At 38.3% G+C, this 14,209-nt stretch overlaps 3 protein-coding genes across 5 annotated transcripts; all 3 read left to right on the forward strand.

Annotated features, from left to right (window-relative positions):
• The first annotated feature begins 890 nt into the window (after positions 1 to 890).
• LOC120004846 (VQ motif-containing protein 4-like) lies at positions 891 to 3,071 on the forward strand. Of its 2 annotated transcripts, none has more exons than XM_038854171.1 (2): positions 891 to 1,766; positions 2,806 to 3,071. In XM_038854171.1, exons 1-2 carry the CDS (start codon positions 1,001 to 1,003, stop codon positions 2,907 to 2,909), a joined length of 870 nt encoding a protein of 289 aa, XP_038710099.1. In that variant the 5' UTR covers positions 891 to 1,000; the 3' UTR covers positions 2,910 to 3,071. The 2 variants fall into 2 exon arrangements, with proteins under 2 accessions (XP_038710099.1, XP_038710098.1); XM_038854170.1 differs by lacking the exon at positions 2,806 to 3,071 and adding an exon at positions 1,875 to 2,333.
• Positions 3,072 to 5,449: 2,378 nt separating this feature from the next.
• On the forward strand, positions 5,450 to 11,353 carry LOC120004882 (protein SMG7L-like). Of its 2 annotated transcripts, none has more exons than XM_038854217.1 (6): positions 5,450 to 5,880; positions 6,913 to 7,051; positions 7,149 to 7,748; positions 7,895 to 8,017; positions 8,132 to 8,334; positions 9,050 to 11,353. In XM_038854217.1, the coding sequence occupies exons 2-6, from the start codon at positions 6,989 to 6,991 to the stop codon at positions 11,070 to 11,072; spliced, it is 3,012 nt and encodes a 1,003-aa protein (XP_038710145.1). In that variant the 5' UTR covers positions 5,450 to 5,880; positions 6,913 to 6,988; the 3' UTR covers positions 11,073 to 11,353. The 2 variants fall into 2 exon arrangements, with proteins under 2 accessions (XP_038710145.1, XP_038710144.1); XM_038854216.1 differs by having other exon boundaries at positions 5,451 to 5,968; positions 9,050 to 11,295.
• Positions 11,354 to 11,533: 180 nt separating this feature from the next.
• Positions 11,534 to 13,912, forward strand: LOC120004883. Its single transcript, XM_038854219.1, has 3 exons — positions 11,534 to 11,694; positions 11,799 to 11,956; positions 13,369 to 13,912. Exons 1-3 carry the CDS (start codon positions 11,614 to 11,616, stop codon positions 13,448 to 13,450), a joined length of 321 nt encoding a protein of 106 aa, XP_038710147.1. The 5' UTR covers positions 11,534 to 11,613; the 3' UTR covers positions 13,451 to 13,912.
• Positions 13,913 to 14,209: the final 297 nt, after the last annotated feature.

The raw sequence follows: 14,209 nt of genomic DNA on the forward strand, positions 1-14,209 counted from the left end.
TAATTTAATACTAACTAGTTGTTTTTTTAGGGTTTAATTGGTTGAGCCGACATACATGCATGATCAATTAATAATTAAATTTGCTAATGTGTAATGTAGAGGTAGATTTGACTCACAATTAAACTTTTCAAACATGGGTCTACAACAATTAGTTGATTAATTAAATGAACCAAACCACACGTTTTTATTGGGCTAAATAAAAACACAAAAGAGTTACTCCAGGACTAATACTTACCATAAATGGGCAAACCTTTTTATGGGCTAAAAATCAGATGCCAAGCCCAACCCGATGTTGAGCCCTATTTACTGGGGCAGTTCTGGGGGTTCTAGTTCTCCAATCAAAACACGACTCCCATCCCCTATTTCTCCTCTGCTCTGCACATTATTTTAATACTAAAAGAGATTTGTTAATATCCCACTCTCGTGTGGTCACGTAAAAGTCTAACATTTGGTAACATATTTATTTCTAGTAACGGCTCATTGCGAATTTGATCACGATAACTTTTAGTGCAAGTAGGAGATTTTGAGCTCAAATGTCATGGATGTTTCCATTATCATTGTTTGCGAGATGAGTCCTTACTCATTCTAATGTGTTGTGAATTTCACTTTGTGTTATCTTCCGAAGTGAGTATCGGTCTAGATCTCAATTGGTCAATAAGGGTTTCAATATACTAAAAAAAAAAGTACACTATTTATTTCTGTTTATAACTAAATTGGATATAATATACCTAACATTATAAGTTGAGTTTGGTCACACAAAAATAATTATTATTCCTAAAAAAGACCGGAGCGTGGGCGACACTACCGAAGTCAAGAACGTGGGATCAACATAGACTAGAACGTCCAACCCACTTAGTCTCTACCAAAACATTTCTTTACCAATCCGAAGCCAAGTAAAAAAGTATCATTTTTCGTCTAATCTTGTCGTTCGCTCTCCACAATCTCCCTCTGTATGTGTGTGGGGAGACTGCAGTGAAGGTTCAATACTGCAGACCCAACAATGGATACCTTACCAAGAAGACATGAGAGCCCATACACATCTCTCCTTCCATCCCCGACAAGTCACAGCACGACCAGTAGTAGCAGCAGCGACACAAACAGCCCCACTCACGGGCTTCAGCAGACTCATAATAACAACCTAACCCCTACGCATCCGCCGACTCCTCCAACGAATCCCATCACCAGATCCGAATCCACCAACCCTTACCCGACTACTTTCGTCCAGTCCGACACCACTAACTTCAAAAATGTCGTCCAAATGCTCACTGGTTCATCCGAGACCGCCAAGAATGCAAGCTCCAAACCCGCATCAAACACCCAGCATCAACCCGACCCGTCTCCCAGGAACCATACTCACAGTATTCCTCCCATCAAATCTATACCCATGAAGCAGCACTCTGGGTTCAAGCTTTACGAGCGAAGAAACTCCCTGAAGAACTTCAAGATCAGCCCCCTTAACCCGTTCTTTAACCCAAATAACTCCGGATTCTCCCCCCGGAAACCCGAGATCCTATCTCCTAGTATTCTTGATTTCCCTGCTCTGGTACTCAGCCCGGTTACGCCGTTGATACCTGACCCGTTCGACCGATCTGGGTTTGTGAATTTTAACTGTACTAATGTGAATAATGTGAAATTAGATGCTGGGGCAGAGGAGAAAGCCATTAAAGAGAAGGGCTTTTACTTGCATCGGTCGCCCGCGACCACGCCGCGAGGATCGGAGCCGAGGCTTTTGCCGCTTTTTCCGGAGACGTCACCCAGAGTTCCAGGTTCTACTGATTCTTCTTTTTGAATAAACCAAAATAAAGAATAATGTTTTTATTTTTATTTTCCTTGTAAGTTTTTTAATTTTAAAAATATATTGTGGGCATTTGTAGAGAAGTTGAAATGGAGAAGGAATGTCAAGCCTGTAATGTTGGATAATTGGACGAGAGAATATTGCTTCAATTATATTATTTGGGTTCTGATATTCTCTTCTAATCCAATTGTAATGTGCTTCATTTTCCCTTTTGTGTTTGGTTGCTGAGAAAGTTAAGGCCAAGATGAAATGGTGAATGGTCAGGCTATTCAGTTGAATGTAGGGTTTCATCCAATGCAACAACTTTGAAGTCAAATTAGAAGTCTTTTTTATGTATTGATTGATGTGATGTTTGCTTTTGTTTGGTTTGATGGGTTGGATTACTAAATTGAGTGAATTCCCAATATTTTACACTGCAAGTCTGTTTTTCATGGATTACCATAGATTGCATTAGTTGAGTCAAGTGACTCATCTTTCTCGACTTTTCTAGTGTATCAATAAATGCAGAAATGAATGACTGAGATCTATTTCAGTTCCGAAACTCTTAGAAATTAATAAAAGACTGTTAGCTGTTAAAGAAAGAGTTGATAAATGAGCAAGGAAATATTGCCCCTCTTGTTCTTGTTTTGCCAAGTGAGCGTAAGATGCCAAGAGAGGAACCATTCTACCTGCTTGGATTTTAAGCACTCTTTGGGTTTTTTTAATACACTCATACTACCATGTCTAGTTTGTACTGGAGTTGATCTAGACACTGTTTCACAACTAATACTATAATGGTAGACTTTAAGTTGGACTTGGATAAAGATAGCTTGTGCATGTGAGCTATTACCATTTTCATTGATGGTTACTGTTTAAGTTTTTATGGTGTTGAGAGATCTAGATAGAATCTATTAGAGAGCAATAAATTTTTGGTAGTTTTGGTGACCATATTGGTACAAGCAATCATGCAAAGGTAGTTTCTCTATCTTCTGATCTAGCATTGATTTTAAGTCTGCTATTTTTTGACTCAGGAGGGACCGAAGACTGTATTGAATGGAAACATGAGAAAGTGAAGGTGGGTAGGGTTTGTGGGACTTGTGATGATGAAAGAAAAGAACAGAAAAGAAAAGAGTGATGAAAAGTGGGGAAAAGCATGAAGACAATGGTGGTGGGGTGTGGTCACACTTTGTTTTTTTTTTTCTTTTATATATCTTTGTTTGTTTCTGGGAATATCAAATTGTTTTATAGACCCTTAGAATCCAATGGTTAATTGCAAAATTTGAAACTTTCATGTCCACTGTTTGAAGACATATTGGTCTTTTATTGCCAATCATGATCAGGTCATCTTTCTTATCTTCCTTCCTTCATGGTTCTCCTTGATTCATCTTTTACACATGCCATGCCGGAAGGCAGAGTTTCTTTTCAATCTTTTGTGTTGGTCTTTATTCCACTTTGTAGGGCTTTTTCTTTGAGTAGAATATGTGTTCTAACTATTGAGGTTGGAAACTAACCTAAAATATGCTTAGATAAGCTTTAAGACTCCGCCAGTGGAGGTTGATGGTTCATGGAAAACTTCCCATGTACAAATGGCTGCAGCTGAATCAAACCTTCCATCTTATTATATTAAGAACAAATGAAGACTTATATCCCCACTAACAGAAGTTGAAAAAGAAAGGCAGGAATCCTTTCTGAACAAGGATAAAGTTAGGCTATTTATCTGATTATTATCATGAACGGTCGTTAGTGATCTCCCTTCACCTCCATATTTTCCACATTTTGGGTACGCGGAGAGCTGAAACTGTGATGTCAGTGATGGAACTTTTGGTCATTGTTGGCTTAGATTTTCAGCATTCGTATGTACAGGCACACGCTCATGATAAGATTATAGTGGGGTTATTGGAGTGAGGGCAAAGGCCCTAGTACTGGATGATGTGATGTCTTGTTGAAACTTGAGAGTGGATCAATACATTTGAAGATAAGGGGGGGCCTAGCAACTTTGAAATATGAGTGTTCGTTTACCAAATACTTGATTCTGCTCTCGCTTTCTTGAGTATGAGTTGGGCAGCAAAGTTGGACCTCTACTGGGACTCCAGCCTCCTCTTGTCCTGGACGTACACATTCTATAGGGCGGCCTTTTATTTCAATTGACTTTGGTGTTATCAGGCAATTTATTGTTCTTGATGTGTAATGAGTGAAATAGGGTTTTACTTGCATTTTAGACTCTTCTTTCAAGTTCTTTCTGGCAGTCATGTGATTAAGTGCAACTTAAAGGTAACAGATTCAAACCCCGGGAAAAAGCTACTCTGCATATCATGCAGAGGGTCCAAGAGAAGACTCTGTACATCTTATGTATTCCCGACATTGTGTATTGTAAGAGTTTTGTGCACAAGAGTTGTTTATATATATATATATTTTTATGATATTTAACTTTCACATTACTTAAAATTCCTGTACCCTGCACATATGGAGGCCTCAACTGATGGTATAGGGAATTGATTTGCTTGTTCCAACAAAGGACCAGGGGCAGCATATTGGGTTGGGCTATCATGGCTTAATAGACCTTAGGTTAGGACTCTCAATCAAACAGGCCCAGCCTATTAATCTGTTGGGCTTGTTTAAGAATTTGGGTTCTCCTAGGCCGGTTAAACTGAAAGTCCACTTTGACTACAGCAGAGAAAGATCAAAATTCAAAAGATTTGTGGCAAATGTGGCATATGTGTATTGGTAGCATAATCCCTTTTTTGGGATAATATTTTAAAATTGATATTTTAGTATATCACGCTGGATCATGGAAGAAAACTGCAAAATGTCGACACAAAATATAATTATTATTTTCAGTGATTGACCTGCTGTTTTAATCCAAAGGGTCCACCTTCACAAATGCTAAGCTTCCATGGTTTTTTATCACAGTTATCTCAAATACTAATATGAATACACACAATCTTTGCAAAATCATGGGTTTCACATGTTGTACATGATCGATATGAAATCGTGTGTGTCTATCAAAGCATTTGACATAACTGGAACAAGATGGCTGGTTGGATTAAAGTTAGCAGGGCATGAAGCATACATTCTTTTTAATTAGGTTGCAGATAATTGAGAGTAATGTTAGTATTCTGGCTTGAAAGTGTGTCCAAGTAAGCAACCTAACACCACCACTACGTGTACGTAGACCCACTTATACTTATTCCATGATAATAATTTCTTTAACTTTATTGTAATGAAATCAACGTATTCATATCATTGATTGCCATGGCAAATCATGCTTGAAATGGTTGGGATATTTATGTAGGCAGACTTCAGATTTCAGCAAGTCAAGAGGGACCCCAGGAGAGGAGACAACTTCCATGTAAATTCACTCGCTACAGAAGGAGGAAGCTTCTCTGTAATTTAATCCATGAAAGAACACTCGCTTTCCATTCCACAAGTTTACTATTCAAAGTTCTTATCTTTTATGGAAGATATTCAACATTTGGACAAAAAATATTTAATGTTTTTGTTGGGTATGGTTGGGGGGATTTGTTAGTAAAGCACGTAATTGACTATGCAGACATTTGACAAATACAATACAAGACCACTCAACAACCCACCAGGCTACACGCCAGTGACTCCACATGTCCGGCTGTGTCCTCCGCAGCTCATCTCTCCCATGACAAAATTTGGTGGTCCCATGATATATCTGCACAATCATAAGCTTAAATTTGGCAACTTTTTCCTCTCTTTCGCCAAAGAAAGTATTTTTGTTGAACATTGTGCGGCAACTTGAATTGGGTTAGCCCAGTAAAGTTGAGCAGAATCTTGGGGACAAAGAACAAATTGATAGGTTTAGCTTGAATTGCAAGGAATCCTCAGCCAATTTAGTCAAGATAATATGATGACGATGAGGACGACGAGGAGTTACTTTTTGTCATTTTTGTCGTGAAAATAACTGTAGACGAATAATAATTAATAGAAACAGAGGTATTCGGTCGTTAAAACATTTGGTTAGATGGAGAGTCCCATCATTAGCACCCCTTTACCTTGTTCGTTTCACAACTGGTGAACAGCTCGGGTGGCCTAATTCTTCTTGCTGCTTCCAATCCCCGCGCTTCGCTCCTCCTCTCTGTGTATGTGCCTCTGCTTGGGTGCTTTGGACTTGGTTTCTGCTTCAACAGTTGGTCCTGACTTAATAGATTACGCGTTGTTGCTGTCCTTGTATGTTCTCTTTCAACTAAAGATTTTTCCCTCTATTTTTGCCCAAATTTTCTCGATAGGACTGTTAGTGAAGATCGAAAGGAACATGGTTTGTGTCATCTTTATTGCTAAATTTGATATGGGTTTCTTTCAGTTTTGTTGCCATGGCTGTTTTTCTTTTTCTTCCGTTTCTAATTTGGGCAATTTGGTACGCATGGTTGTGAAATGCCTGGTTTTCACTCCATGTGGATTTCCTTTGTTTTCTTTAACTTTTGTAAATAATCTATGACACTCTTGTAGAGTATCTGTTTGTGACCTCAAATTATTGAGAGTAATGCTCAATTACTCGAACATCTAAGTCAAAAAGCCTTATGGGTGTCTATTAGATTTCGAAATTATCATATCTATGCCTATAAAATACTTGTTTCAGCGCTCAACTTATTGATGTTTATCTTCTTAGTATATTATCTTCTTAGAAATGGTCAAGTTGCAGTAGTCTAGAGCTTGAATTCGGTGGTTTGTGGATGTCACTTGATCGATTCCTTAAACATCATCTTACTTGATTTTGAACATGTAAAATTAAAAAGGAATTTTCGCTTCTGCGTTTTCTGTTGCATTTCCAATATGCTCTTCATATGTGGAGGGCCTTGGATATATTTTAGGGATTAAGTTATTCCTGTTTGTTTTCCTCTGTATTTGATGAAGTAAGCTTTACTACTTTATAACCTGCAACAGTTCATTTATGGGTCTTCAAACAGGTGGAATGCTTTGAATTCTTGTGCTGATATGCTTGAAACAAGTCCATTTGTCTGCCACTATGAATTTTTGTGTTGTAATGACACCATGCTCCTAAGAGTTTGACATTAGCTGGGATTTTGGACAAATGTGATATAGGGAGAAATCCTCTTCTCATTAGCTTATTTGCTTTGTTCCTGTACAATTATTTGAGATTTTTCAAATAACAGGTAATTGCTGCTATGACACACTCTCTTTCATGTTGGGAAGACAGAGTAACCTAAAAGAAGTTTTTCAACTATAATCATGAGCGCTAATTCCCCCATTGGCATCAAAGATCAGAAGGAAAAACAAAATTTCCTTGTTGAGGTAAGTTTCTATTGCTGCAGTTGGACGTTATTTACAACTTTCAACAGGATAAATTTTTTTCTGAGTCCATAATTGATTGTCAAAACTGTCTTTTTAGGTTTCAAATGCAGAAAAACAGTTGTGGGCACTGATTCAAACAAAAGGTCTCTTGCAGTCCGATATTCAAGAGTCATATAGAAAGATCTGTTCTAGCTATGAGAAAATCCTGCTAAATGTTCCAGAACGAGAACATCAAGATGTTGAATATTCTCTATGGAGGCTTCACTATAAGCATATTGATGAATTCCGTAAAATAATAAAGAGAAGTTCCATTGACTCAGAGACTACAAAATTAATGGCACCACAAAATGTTGCTGCTGTGAAGAGTTCTGACAATCATGTAGGTAGATTTAATTCATTTCTTTCAGAAGCAGCTGAATTTTATAGCAGTCTGATCGTCAAACTCAGGACATGTTATGGGCTACCAGAAGAGTTGTCCATCTCTGAAGGGGGTTGCATGTCCACTACCCTTGAACAAAAGAAAGTACGGATATCCCAATTTTTATGCCATCGCTTTCTAGTTTGTCTTGGAGATCTTGCCAGATACAGAGAACAATATGGAAAACCTGGCGTAGAGAGGCACAACTGGTCGATTGCAGCCAGCCACTACTTAGAAGCAACAATGATCTGGCCTGATAGTGGAAACCCTCAGAATCAGGTATTTCACGTTAATTCTTTCGCATCGGTTCATTTTTCAATGATTTTTACTTATGCTTATTCTTGTGAAGATGGATGCTTTACTACCAATGCGTGACTTTAACATTACCCTTTGATATTTATTGATTTAAGCATGTTCACTTTCAGTTGGCAGTATTGGCAACCTATGTCGGCGATGAATTTCTTGCTTTGTACCACTGCATACGAAGTTTAGCTGTAAAAGAACCTTTTCCAGATGCGTGGAATAACCTCATTTTGCTATTTGAAAGGGTATGAATTTATAATGCCCTTCCCTTTCTGTGCATATAATTCATATCTTTAACTTAGATGTGTCTGATTGGTTCATATGTGAGCATTTCTTAGTTGCTTCTTATGATCTTGCAGAACAGGTCATCTCATTTGATTTCCCTTTATAGCGACAGCCACTTTGATTTCTTAAGACCGTATGAAAGAAGCTTTGTCCGGGCCACATCACGTTCGTGTGACTCAAAAAACGATGTGGGGAAGGCTGCATGTAATGGCTTGGAAGAGACAAATTTGTGGCCTCTTATCATCATGTCAACAAGTTTCTTTTTTGTAGAGTCCAGGTACTTCTCATCTCATAACATATTGTGTTTCTGCAGAATGACTTTGGTTCGTTATACCTTTAGTTTAAAATGACGTTTCATAATATAGTTCTTGTTTTCAGTCACCAACCTCGGTGCTTCTCTTAGTCAATTGTAGTCTCTTACTAATATCGAAGTAATTCTTGAAATTGATTAATAAATAATTTAAAGAGTATGTTTGGTGTTGTAGTTGGACAACCATTTTAAGACAGGAGTTGTGAAAATCACTAAAATTGGATTCCAAAGTTCATAGAGTTCCAGCTGTAAGAAGATTTGGTTGTACTTCGGAGTGATTCAGTATTTGCCACATCACTATCATTGTTTATTGGTATGAATAAAAGTCAGTGTGTGTTCTAGACTTCTAGATGTATTGGATTGGCTCTTTCTATCTTTTTTTTAACAAACGTTCCTCAACTGAATTCATTAGAATTCTTCAAGCAAAATAGAGATATTACTTTTTTGTTGTGAAATTATTTTTTTGAGTTAAATATATGCAAATAGATGAATGGCTTGCTTCAAGATGTCATTGCTGAAGACTTTCAAGCCTGTGTGATATATCTCATTCTTGTTTGTTTTTGCTTTTGCCGATAATTCATTAAAATTTCAGATGTTTGGTTTGTCCAATTTCTATTCTATTCTTGGTTTCTTCTTAAGACCTCTTGTTTTCTGCCACCACTGATGTGATTATGTGAGGCAGATTGGAGGACTTCCCGAAGGCTTTTGCATCCACTGTAGAAATGTTGGATGCGTTGATGTTACTGGATGATACAAAATTGAAAGCTTCTTTGGAATCATATCAATGCAGTGGCTCAGCTAGAGCAGGCCCTTTCCGTGCTCTTCAAGTTGTTTCCATTTTTATTTTTGTCATTGATAATCTATTTAAGGACCCAAAAGTAAATAGCTCAAAGGACAAAAATGATCTGCATCAGCTTGAGTTAATACAATTGGCAATGGCAGCAACATTCGTTTTCATGGGACGTTTTGTTGATAGATGTTTGAAGGCGAATAAGTTGGTCTCTTTTCCGCTTTTACCAGCTGTGCTTGTATTTGTCGAATGGTTGGTGAATGTCCTTGATCACGCAGAGAAATATGGGACTGATGATAAGAGTCTAAGTGCTATGTCTTACTTTTTTGGTGCTTTCATTGAACTTCTGAAGAAGCTTGGTGCCAAAACTAGTGAAGTCATTTCTTCAAATAGTACTGCACTTTGGGAAGACTATGAGTTAAGGGGCTTTGCACCAATTACTTGTGCTCATGTCTCACTAGAATTTTCAACTCAATGGGGACTTGCAGAAAGTTTTGAAAGCAGAGCTGAATTCCGGGCTCACCGCATTATTAGTGCTGCAACAAAGATCGCTGTGAGATCAAGTAACACTCGTAAGTGGATCTTGTATGATGAAGTGGGAATCAAATTCGGTGGGGCAGATTTTCTACCGAGGACAGAATCAGAGAAGGCGGAATCCACCTGTAATGATCTCGAAGTAAAAGAGCCTCACCAGCATATCTACAGGGTCACAGAGGGATGTGATAGAGAGATTGTTGAGGAGGAAAGCTTAAGTAAACGTTCTGTTGATGGAAAATCCGTAGCTGTGGAGGAGGAAGAAGTCATTCTATTAAAACCTCTGACTAGATATAATTCAGCTCCACTTTATGGTTCTAATGGTGATGATAAAATGTTGTCTAAAAACACGGGTGATCAAACAGTTCCTGCTGATGAATGTCTACGGCGTGCTACGTCGCTATTAATAGCACAAAACCAGGCTGAGGGAGATTCTTTCACATTTCATTCTGACCTGAGTAATTTCAGTTCTAACAAGGCAGTCAAGCAGACAGAGTCTCCTATAAAGGAAACAGCAGCTCACCCTTTTTCAGAAATGCCGATTGGTGCAGGGCCTCCTTCACTCAGTTCCTGGGTTCTCAATAGAGGAAATTTGAACAATGACAGGGAAAAAAAGAAGAATGTTTTGAATAGACACGGGTTGACACCTATCGAGGAATCCTTCCATGATCTTTCTGTCAGTGAAAATGAGGGTTCTATCATCAGTTCTGGACATGTATCTGCAACCACATATTACCCTTCTCCTTATTCAGCACCAGTGCCTTCTGCCCCCTCATTACCTGATGATGCTGTTTGGTTTAGAAGTCTTCAAGCGAATTTCTCTGACCAGATGAGCCCCAGTAATATAGGCAAAACGGATACTTATGCATTAAAGGACAATGGTTTCCCGAGTTGGATGGCTACTACTCATAGACCAGTTGATTATTGTCCCAGTGTCCCAGGCTTCATGCATGGCTATTCACCATCTGGAGGAATGACTTCTTCGGAATGGCTTCGGAAATACAGAGAAGGTAAGAGTCTTGAGGGAGTCAACAGTGACCAGCCAGTTCATTCATATGTTCCTAGGAACCCAGAAAACTTCAATGTTCGTGATGCTTCCAGGTTTGATCTTTCTGATCAATGGCGAGCACCGTCGACTTCTAATCCACTGATGTATGCGGATAGGCCTCCGCCATTTTATCCCAGCTTCCCTCTTGTTTATGGAGTGGAGCAACAGAGACGCAGGAATTTTAATGGTTTTGAAAGACCAAATCCTTATGGGGTTGGTGGTAGGGCAGACTTCAGAGATGAACCACCACCCCTCCTACATTACCTGAAAGAGCGAGAATGGCTACTCCAGCGGGATCCAACCCTCGGAGGTCCGGCATATATGGGAAATTGAAGTTTTTGCAGAAGATTGTTGATCTGATTATTGCAAGAATTGCCTTTTTTCTTTGGGATTTCCTCCTCTGCCTATGCGTGAGATTCCATAGGCCTTACATATATCATCTTGAAGTTTACATGTAACATATGAAATCTATGAATCTGTGAATCTGTATGTAAATGCTTTTCTTTTTAAGAAGTAGAGAGGAGAACCTGTTTCTGCTGCTCTGGTTGGCAACTTGGCATTGTGATTTCAGGAGGTTTTTGGAATGAAAAATACTTGTAGGGCAGAAATATAAACAAAACTATGGACGAGGGTCAAGAATAAGAATAGATTACTGTAGGTCCATAGCTCGCAGGCTAGACAATAGAGTTATAAGCCCAATCTCTTATTGGTCCAAGACAGTTGAACTAGCCTACTAAGCCCAATAACCCATTTCTTCGAAGCCCAAATTAGTGGAGGCCTTTTTCGGTCCAATTTGCCTCTCCTTCTTCTTCCTCTGCTTCGAAATTGCCTTCGCTTGACTAGCAACGACTCTCAGATCTGAGTAATTCACAGAATGGAACAAAAACTGGCCGTTAAATCAGACCTTTCGTCGACAACGGCAGTCTTACTTGGAGCGCTAGCTCCTGGCGTTAACGTCAGTGCTACTTCTGTTCATCACCTTCTTCTTTTATTATTCGTATATACGGTGTATTTGTTGTGCGCGCATCGGATTCTTGATTGTTTGCTGTTTGGATTTAGGGTCCCACATGGAACGCTCTAAGATCAACGTTTCTGATGCTCGGTCTGTGTCTTGCTGTTATGCTGGGTTTAGCGTTCTCTGCCAGCGACTCCTCATTAATACTTCATGTTGGTTTTCTTGTTGTGATCGCTGTCTCCCTCTTCGCGCTTCTAAATTGGTAATTTCCTGTTATTCATAATTCGTACATGTGTTGAATCATGTGTACTTCGGGTTCAAAGGTGAATATTCTGCTGCTAGTGAAATTCTCTTGCTTTGATTGTTGATGTGTTTTATCTGGTATTTTGGGGTTTTCCCCCTCTTTTGCACTGGCATGGGTGGCGAAGTGATGGATGTTTATGCAAATCGTTTGATTCGTTTCTTTAAGGTCAATTTCATTGCACAGAATCATGTCTTTAGAAGATGAAACGTAAAACTAAGAAATGTGCTCACTAATTTGTTCAATTTCTTCCAAACTTGTTGATAAGGTCACCAATATGCTCTGATTATCTCTTCGAATTGCTTCCTTCCCTTTCACTTCAGTCTCTAAACATATTTGTATTGCTTCAAGTTCCTATTGGTGTTAAAGGGTCTAAAATTAGGTTATGTGATTCTCTTATGCATCTCAGTGCTGTGCTAATTTTGTTATTTGTTGAGCTTAGCATTCATCCCAAATTTATGTCTTGTCATAGTTCTTCTTGGTCTGTGTTATTACAATGAAAACTCTTCAGCAAAACTCATGTGAAATGATATCTTGTCTAGGGAGGTTTCGTGTAGTTAAGATTTATAGGTTTGAGAAATTACTCATGTAGACATTCTTTTGACTGTGGTTTCACTCTTTTTCTCTGAAAGAATGAGAAACTGAGAATGGGTTGTCTAGAAGCACAAATTACTTACTGGTGGAGGATGTTGATAAGATGTTTATGAATGGAGATTGAGTTGCACTATACGTCTGTATCAAACTACTTGTGAAAGTATTAATTGTTTAACATGCATTTCTTTTAGTTTCCTATGATCTTCATTAGATGATCAAAGAGGGGCATGAAATGTTTCATCGGGAATGACGACTTCTCATTAAAGTTGATGACATTATTGGTTGCTTGCCATTTGTAAGCTGTCAAGAAACATGACCTGTCTACATATCTTGCTTCTTTTCACGTGGTTATGATGCCGTTTCAGATCCATAAATTCCAAAATTTGTTTGATGTACATCGGTGTTAGAAATATTGTTTTGATATGGTGTTAAAAAAGAAAAAGAAACAGCTTCTGGTTTGCAACATTAGGAGATACTTGTACTCTTGTAGTGAAGAAAGGTTATCCTTTTTATCTGTAAAATGTTAAAGGTTGCACTTGATTGCTCAACTGGTTTAGTCCACAAACAGCAATAGCAAGATATGATTAAGAAATATACTTTCTTAAATGCCAGTTTTGTCCTCTGTTCGGTTCTACAATTGATTCTTGTTGGAAAGGAAGTTACTTGATGGAAGCAAGTCTTGAGATGCATTTAATTTCTGTTTTGTTTTAGAGGAACAACAAGAATGAATTCATATCGTGACTGACTAGTGATTTTCACAATTCAAACTTCCCCTGCAGGTTTCTTGCAGAGACGGGTCTAGTTTCAGTTGAGCATCAACTGAAGGAGATGGACTTATTACCGAATGACCACCAAAGTTAACCGAGAAGAGAGAAGAGTTTTTAAATTGTCAGTATTATCCATACTCCATTAATAGTAGAAGGAATCATCACCAAAGGAAAGACCTGTAAGAGTGCTTACATTATGACAGTTTAGACGAGAGCATATATACACAGTGATGCAGACATACATAAAGAAATGAGAAGAAAATCTTGGAAGAATGATGAGCAGATTATTGAAGCTCCTCTATTCTTTCTGGTCTGATCCTGGCAAGATAGTTGCTTCTCATTCACTCTTTGCATCCTTCACCTTATGTTTGCTCTTTTTGGATTTGATGAAGCAGAAACAGGAGCAGCATGGCAGCTGCAACAAGAATTTCATCTCCTTAACTTCCAATGATTTCAAATGTTGCAAAAGTGAATGTATTCAGCTGTTCCTTAAATCAGATTTATATAAAGTTCCCGTCCCCTATTCTATTAATTGGAAGTTCCTTTCCTCTCTCTATGTTTTGATGTTATTCTCATCTTTTACAGATGGAAGATGCCAAACTTATTCCATAATGTGGCCTCTGGATGTCTCTATCTTATCCATTTGGTTCTTTTGCTTTAAAAAAAATATAAGAATCTTTCTGGGTTGGCAAGCAAGGGTTGCCCAAAGGCCAAGTTCAATTCTTCAGAATGTTGTGTCGTGGGCTATAAGGTTCCATTGCTATAGTCTGCTTCTAAAACCTAATGAAGGTCATAGTTAATGAAAGAACAGCTATTGGGATTAAAATTTAACAAATTTAGCTTGAAAGATTAT

The sequence above is a fragment of the Tripterygium wilfordii genome, chromosome 9 (assembly GCF_013401445.1).
Source record: "Tripterygium wilfordii isolate XIE 37 chromosome 9, ASM1340144v1, whole genome shotgun sequence".
Taxonomy (NCBI): Eukaryota; Viridiplantae; Streptophyta; class Magnoliopsida; order Celastrales; family Celastraceae; genus Tripterygium; species Tripterygium wilfordii.

Bases quoted from the DNA above. Each gene is read 5' to 3' on its own strand.
- LOC120004846 (XM_038854170.1), top strand. From the start codon at position 1,001: ATGGATACCTTACCAAGAAGACATGAGAGCCCATACACATCTCTCCTT. The intron at 1,767-1,874 runs GTTCTACTGATT...GGGCATTTGTAG, and splicing joins GACGTCACCCAGAGTTCCAG to AGAAGTTGAAATGGAGAAGG.
- LOC120004882 (XM_038854217.1), top strand. From the start codon at position 6,989: ATGAGCGCTAATTCCCCCATTGGCATCAAAGATCAGAAGGAAAAACAA. The intron at 7,052-7,148 runs GTAAGTTTCTAT...CTGTCTTTTTAG, and splicing joins AACAAAATTTCCTTGTTGAG to GTTTCAAATGCAGAAAAACA. The intron at 7,749-7,894 runs GTATTTCACGTT...GTTCACTTTCAG, and splicing joins GTGGAAACCCTCAGAATCAG to TTGGCAGTATTGGCAACCTA.
- LOC120004883 (XM_038854219.1), top strand. From the start codon at position 11,614: ATGGAACAAAAACTGGCCGTTAAATCAGACCTTTCGTCGACAACGGCA. The intron at 11,695-11,798 runs GTCAGTGCTACT...GTTTGGATTTAG, and splicing joins CGCTAGCTCCTGGCGTTAAC to GGTCCCACATGGAACGCTCT. The intron at 11,957-13,368 runs GTAATTTCCTGT...CTTCCCCTGCAG, and splicing joins CTCTTCGCGCTTCTAAATTG to GTTTCTTGCAGAGACGGGTC.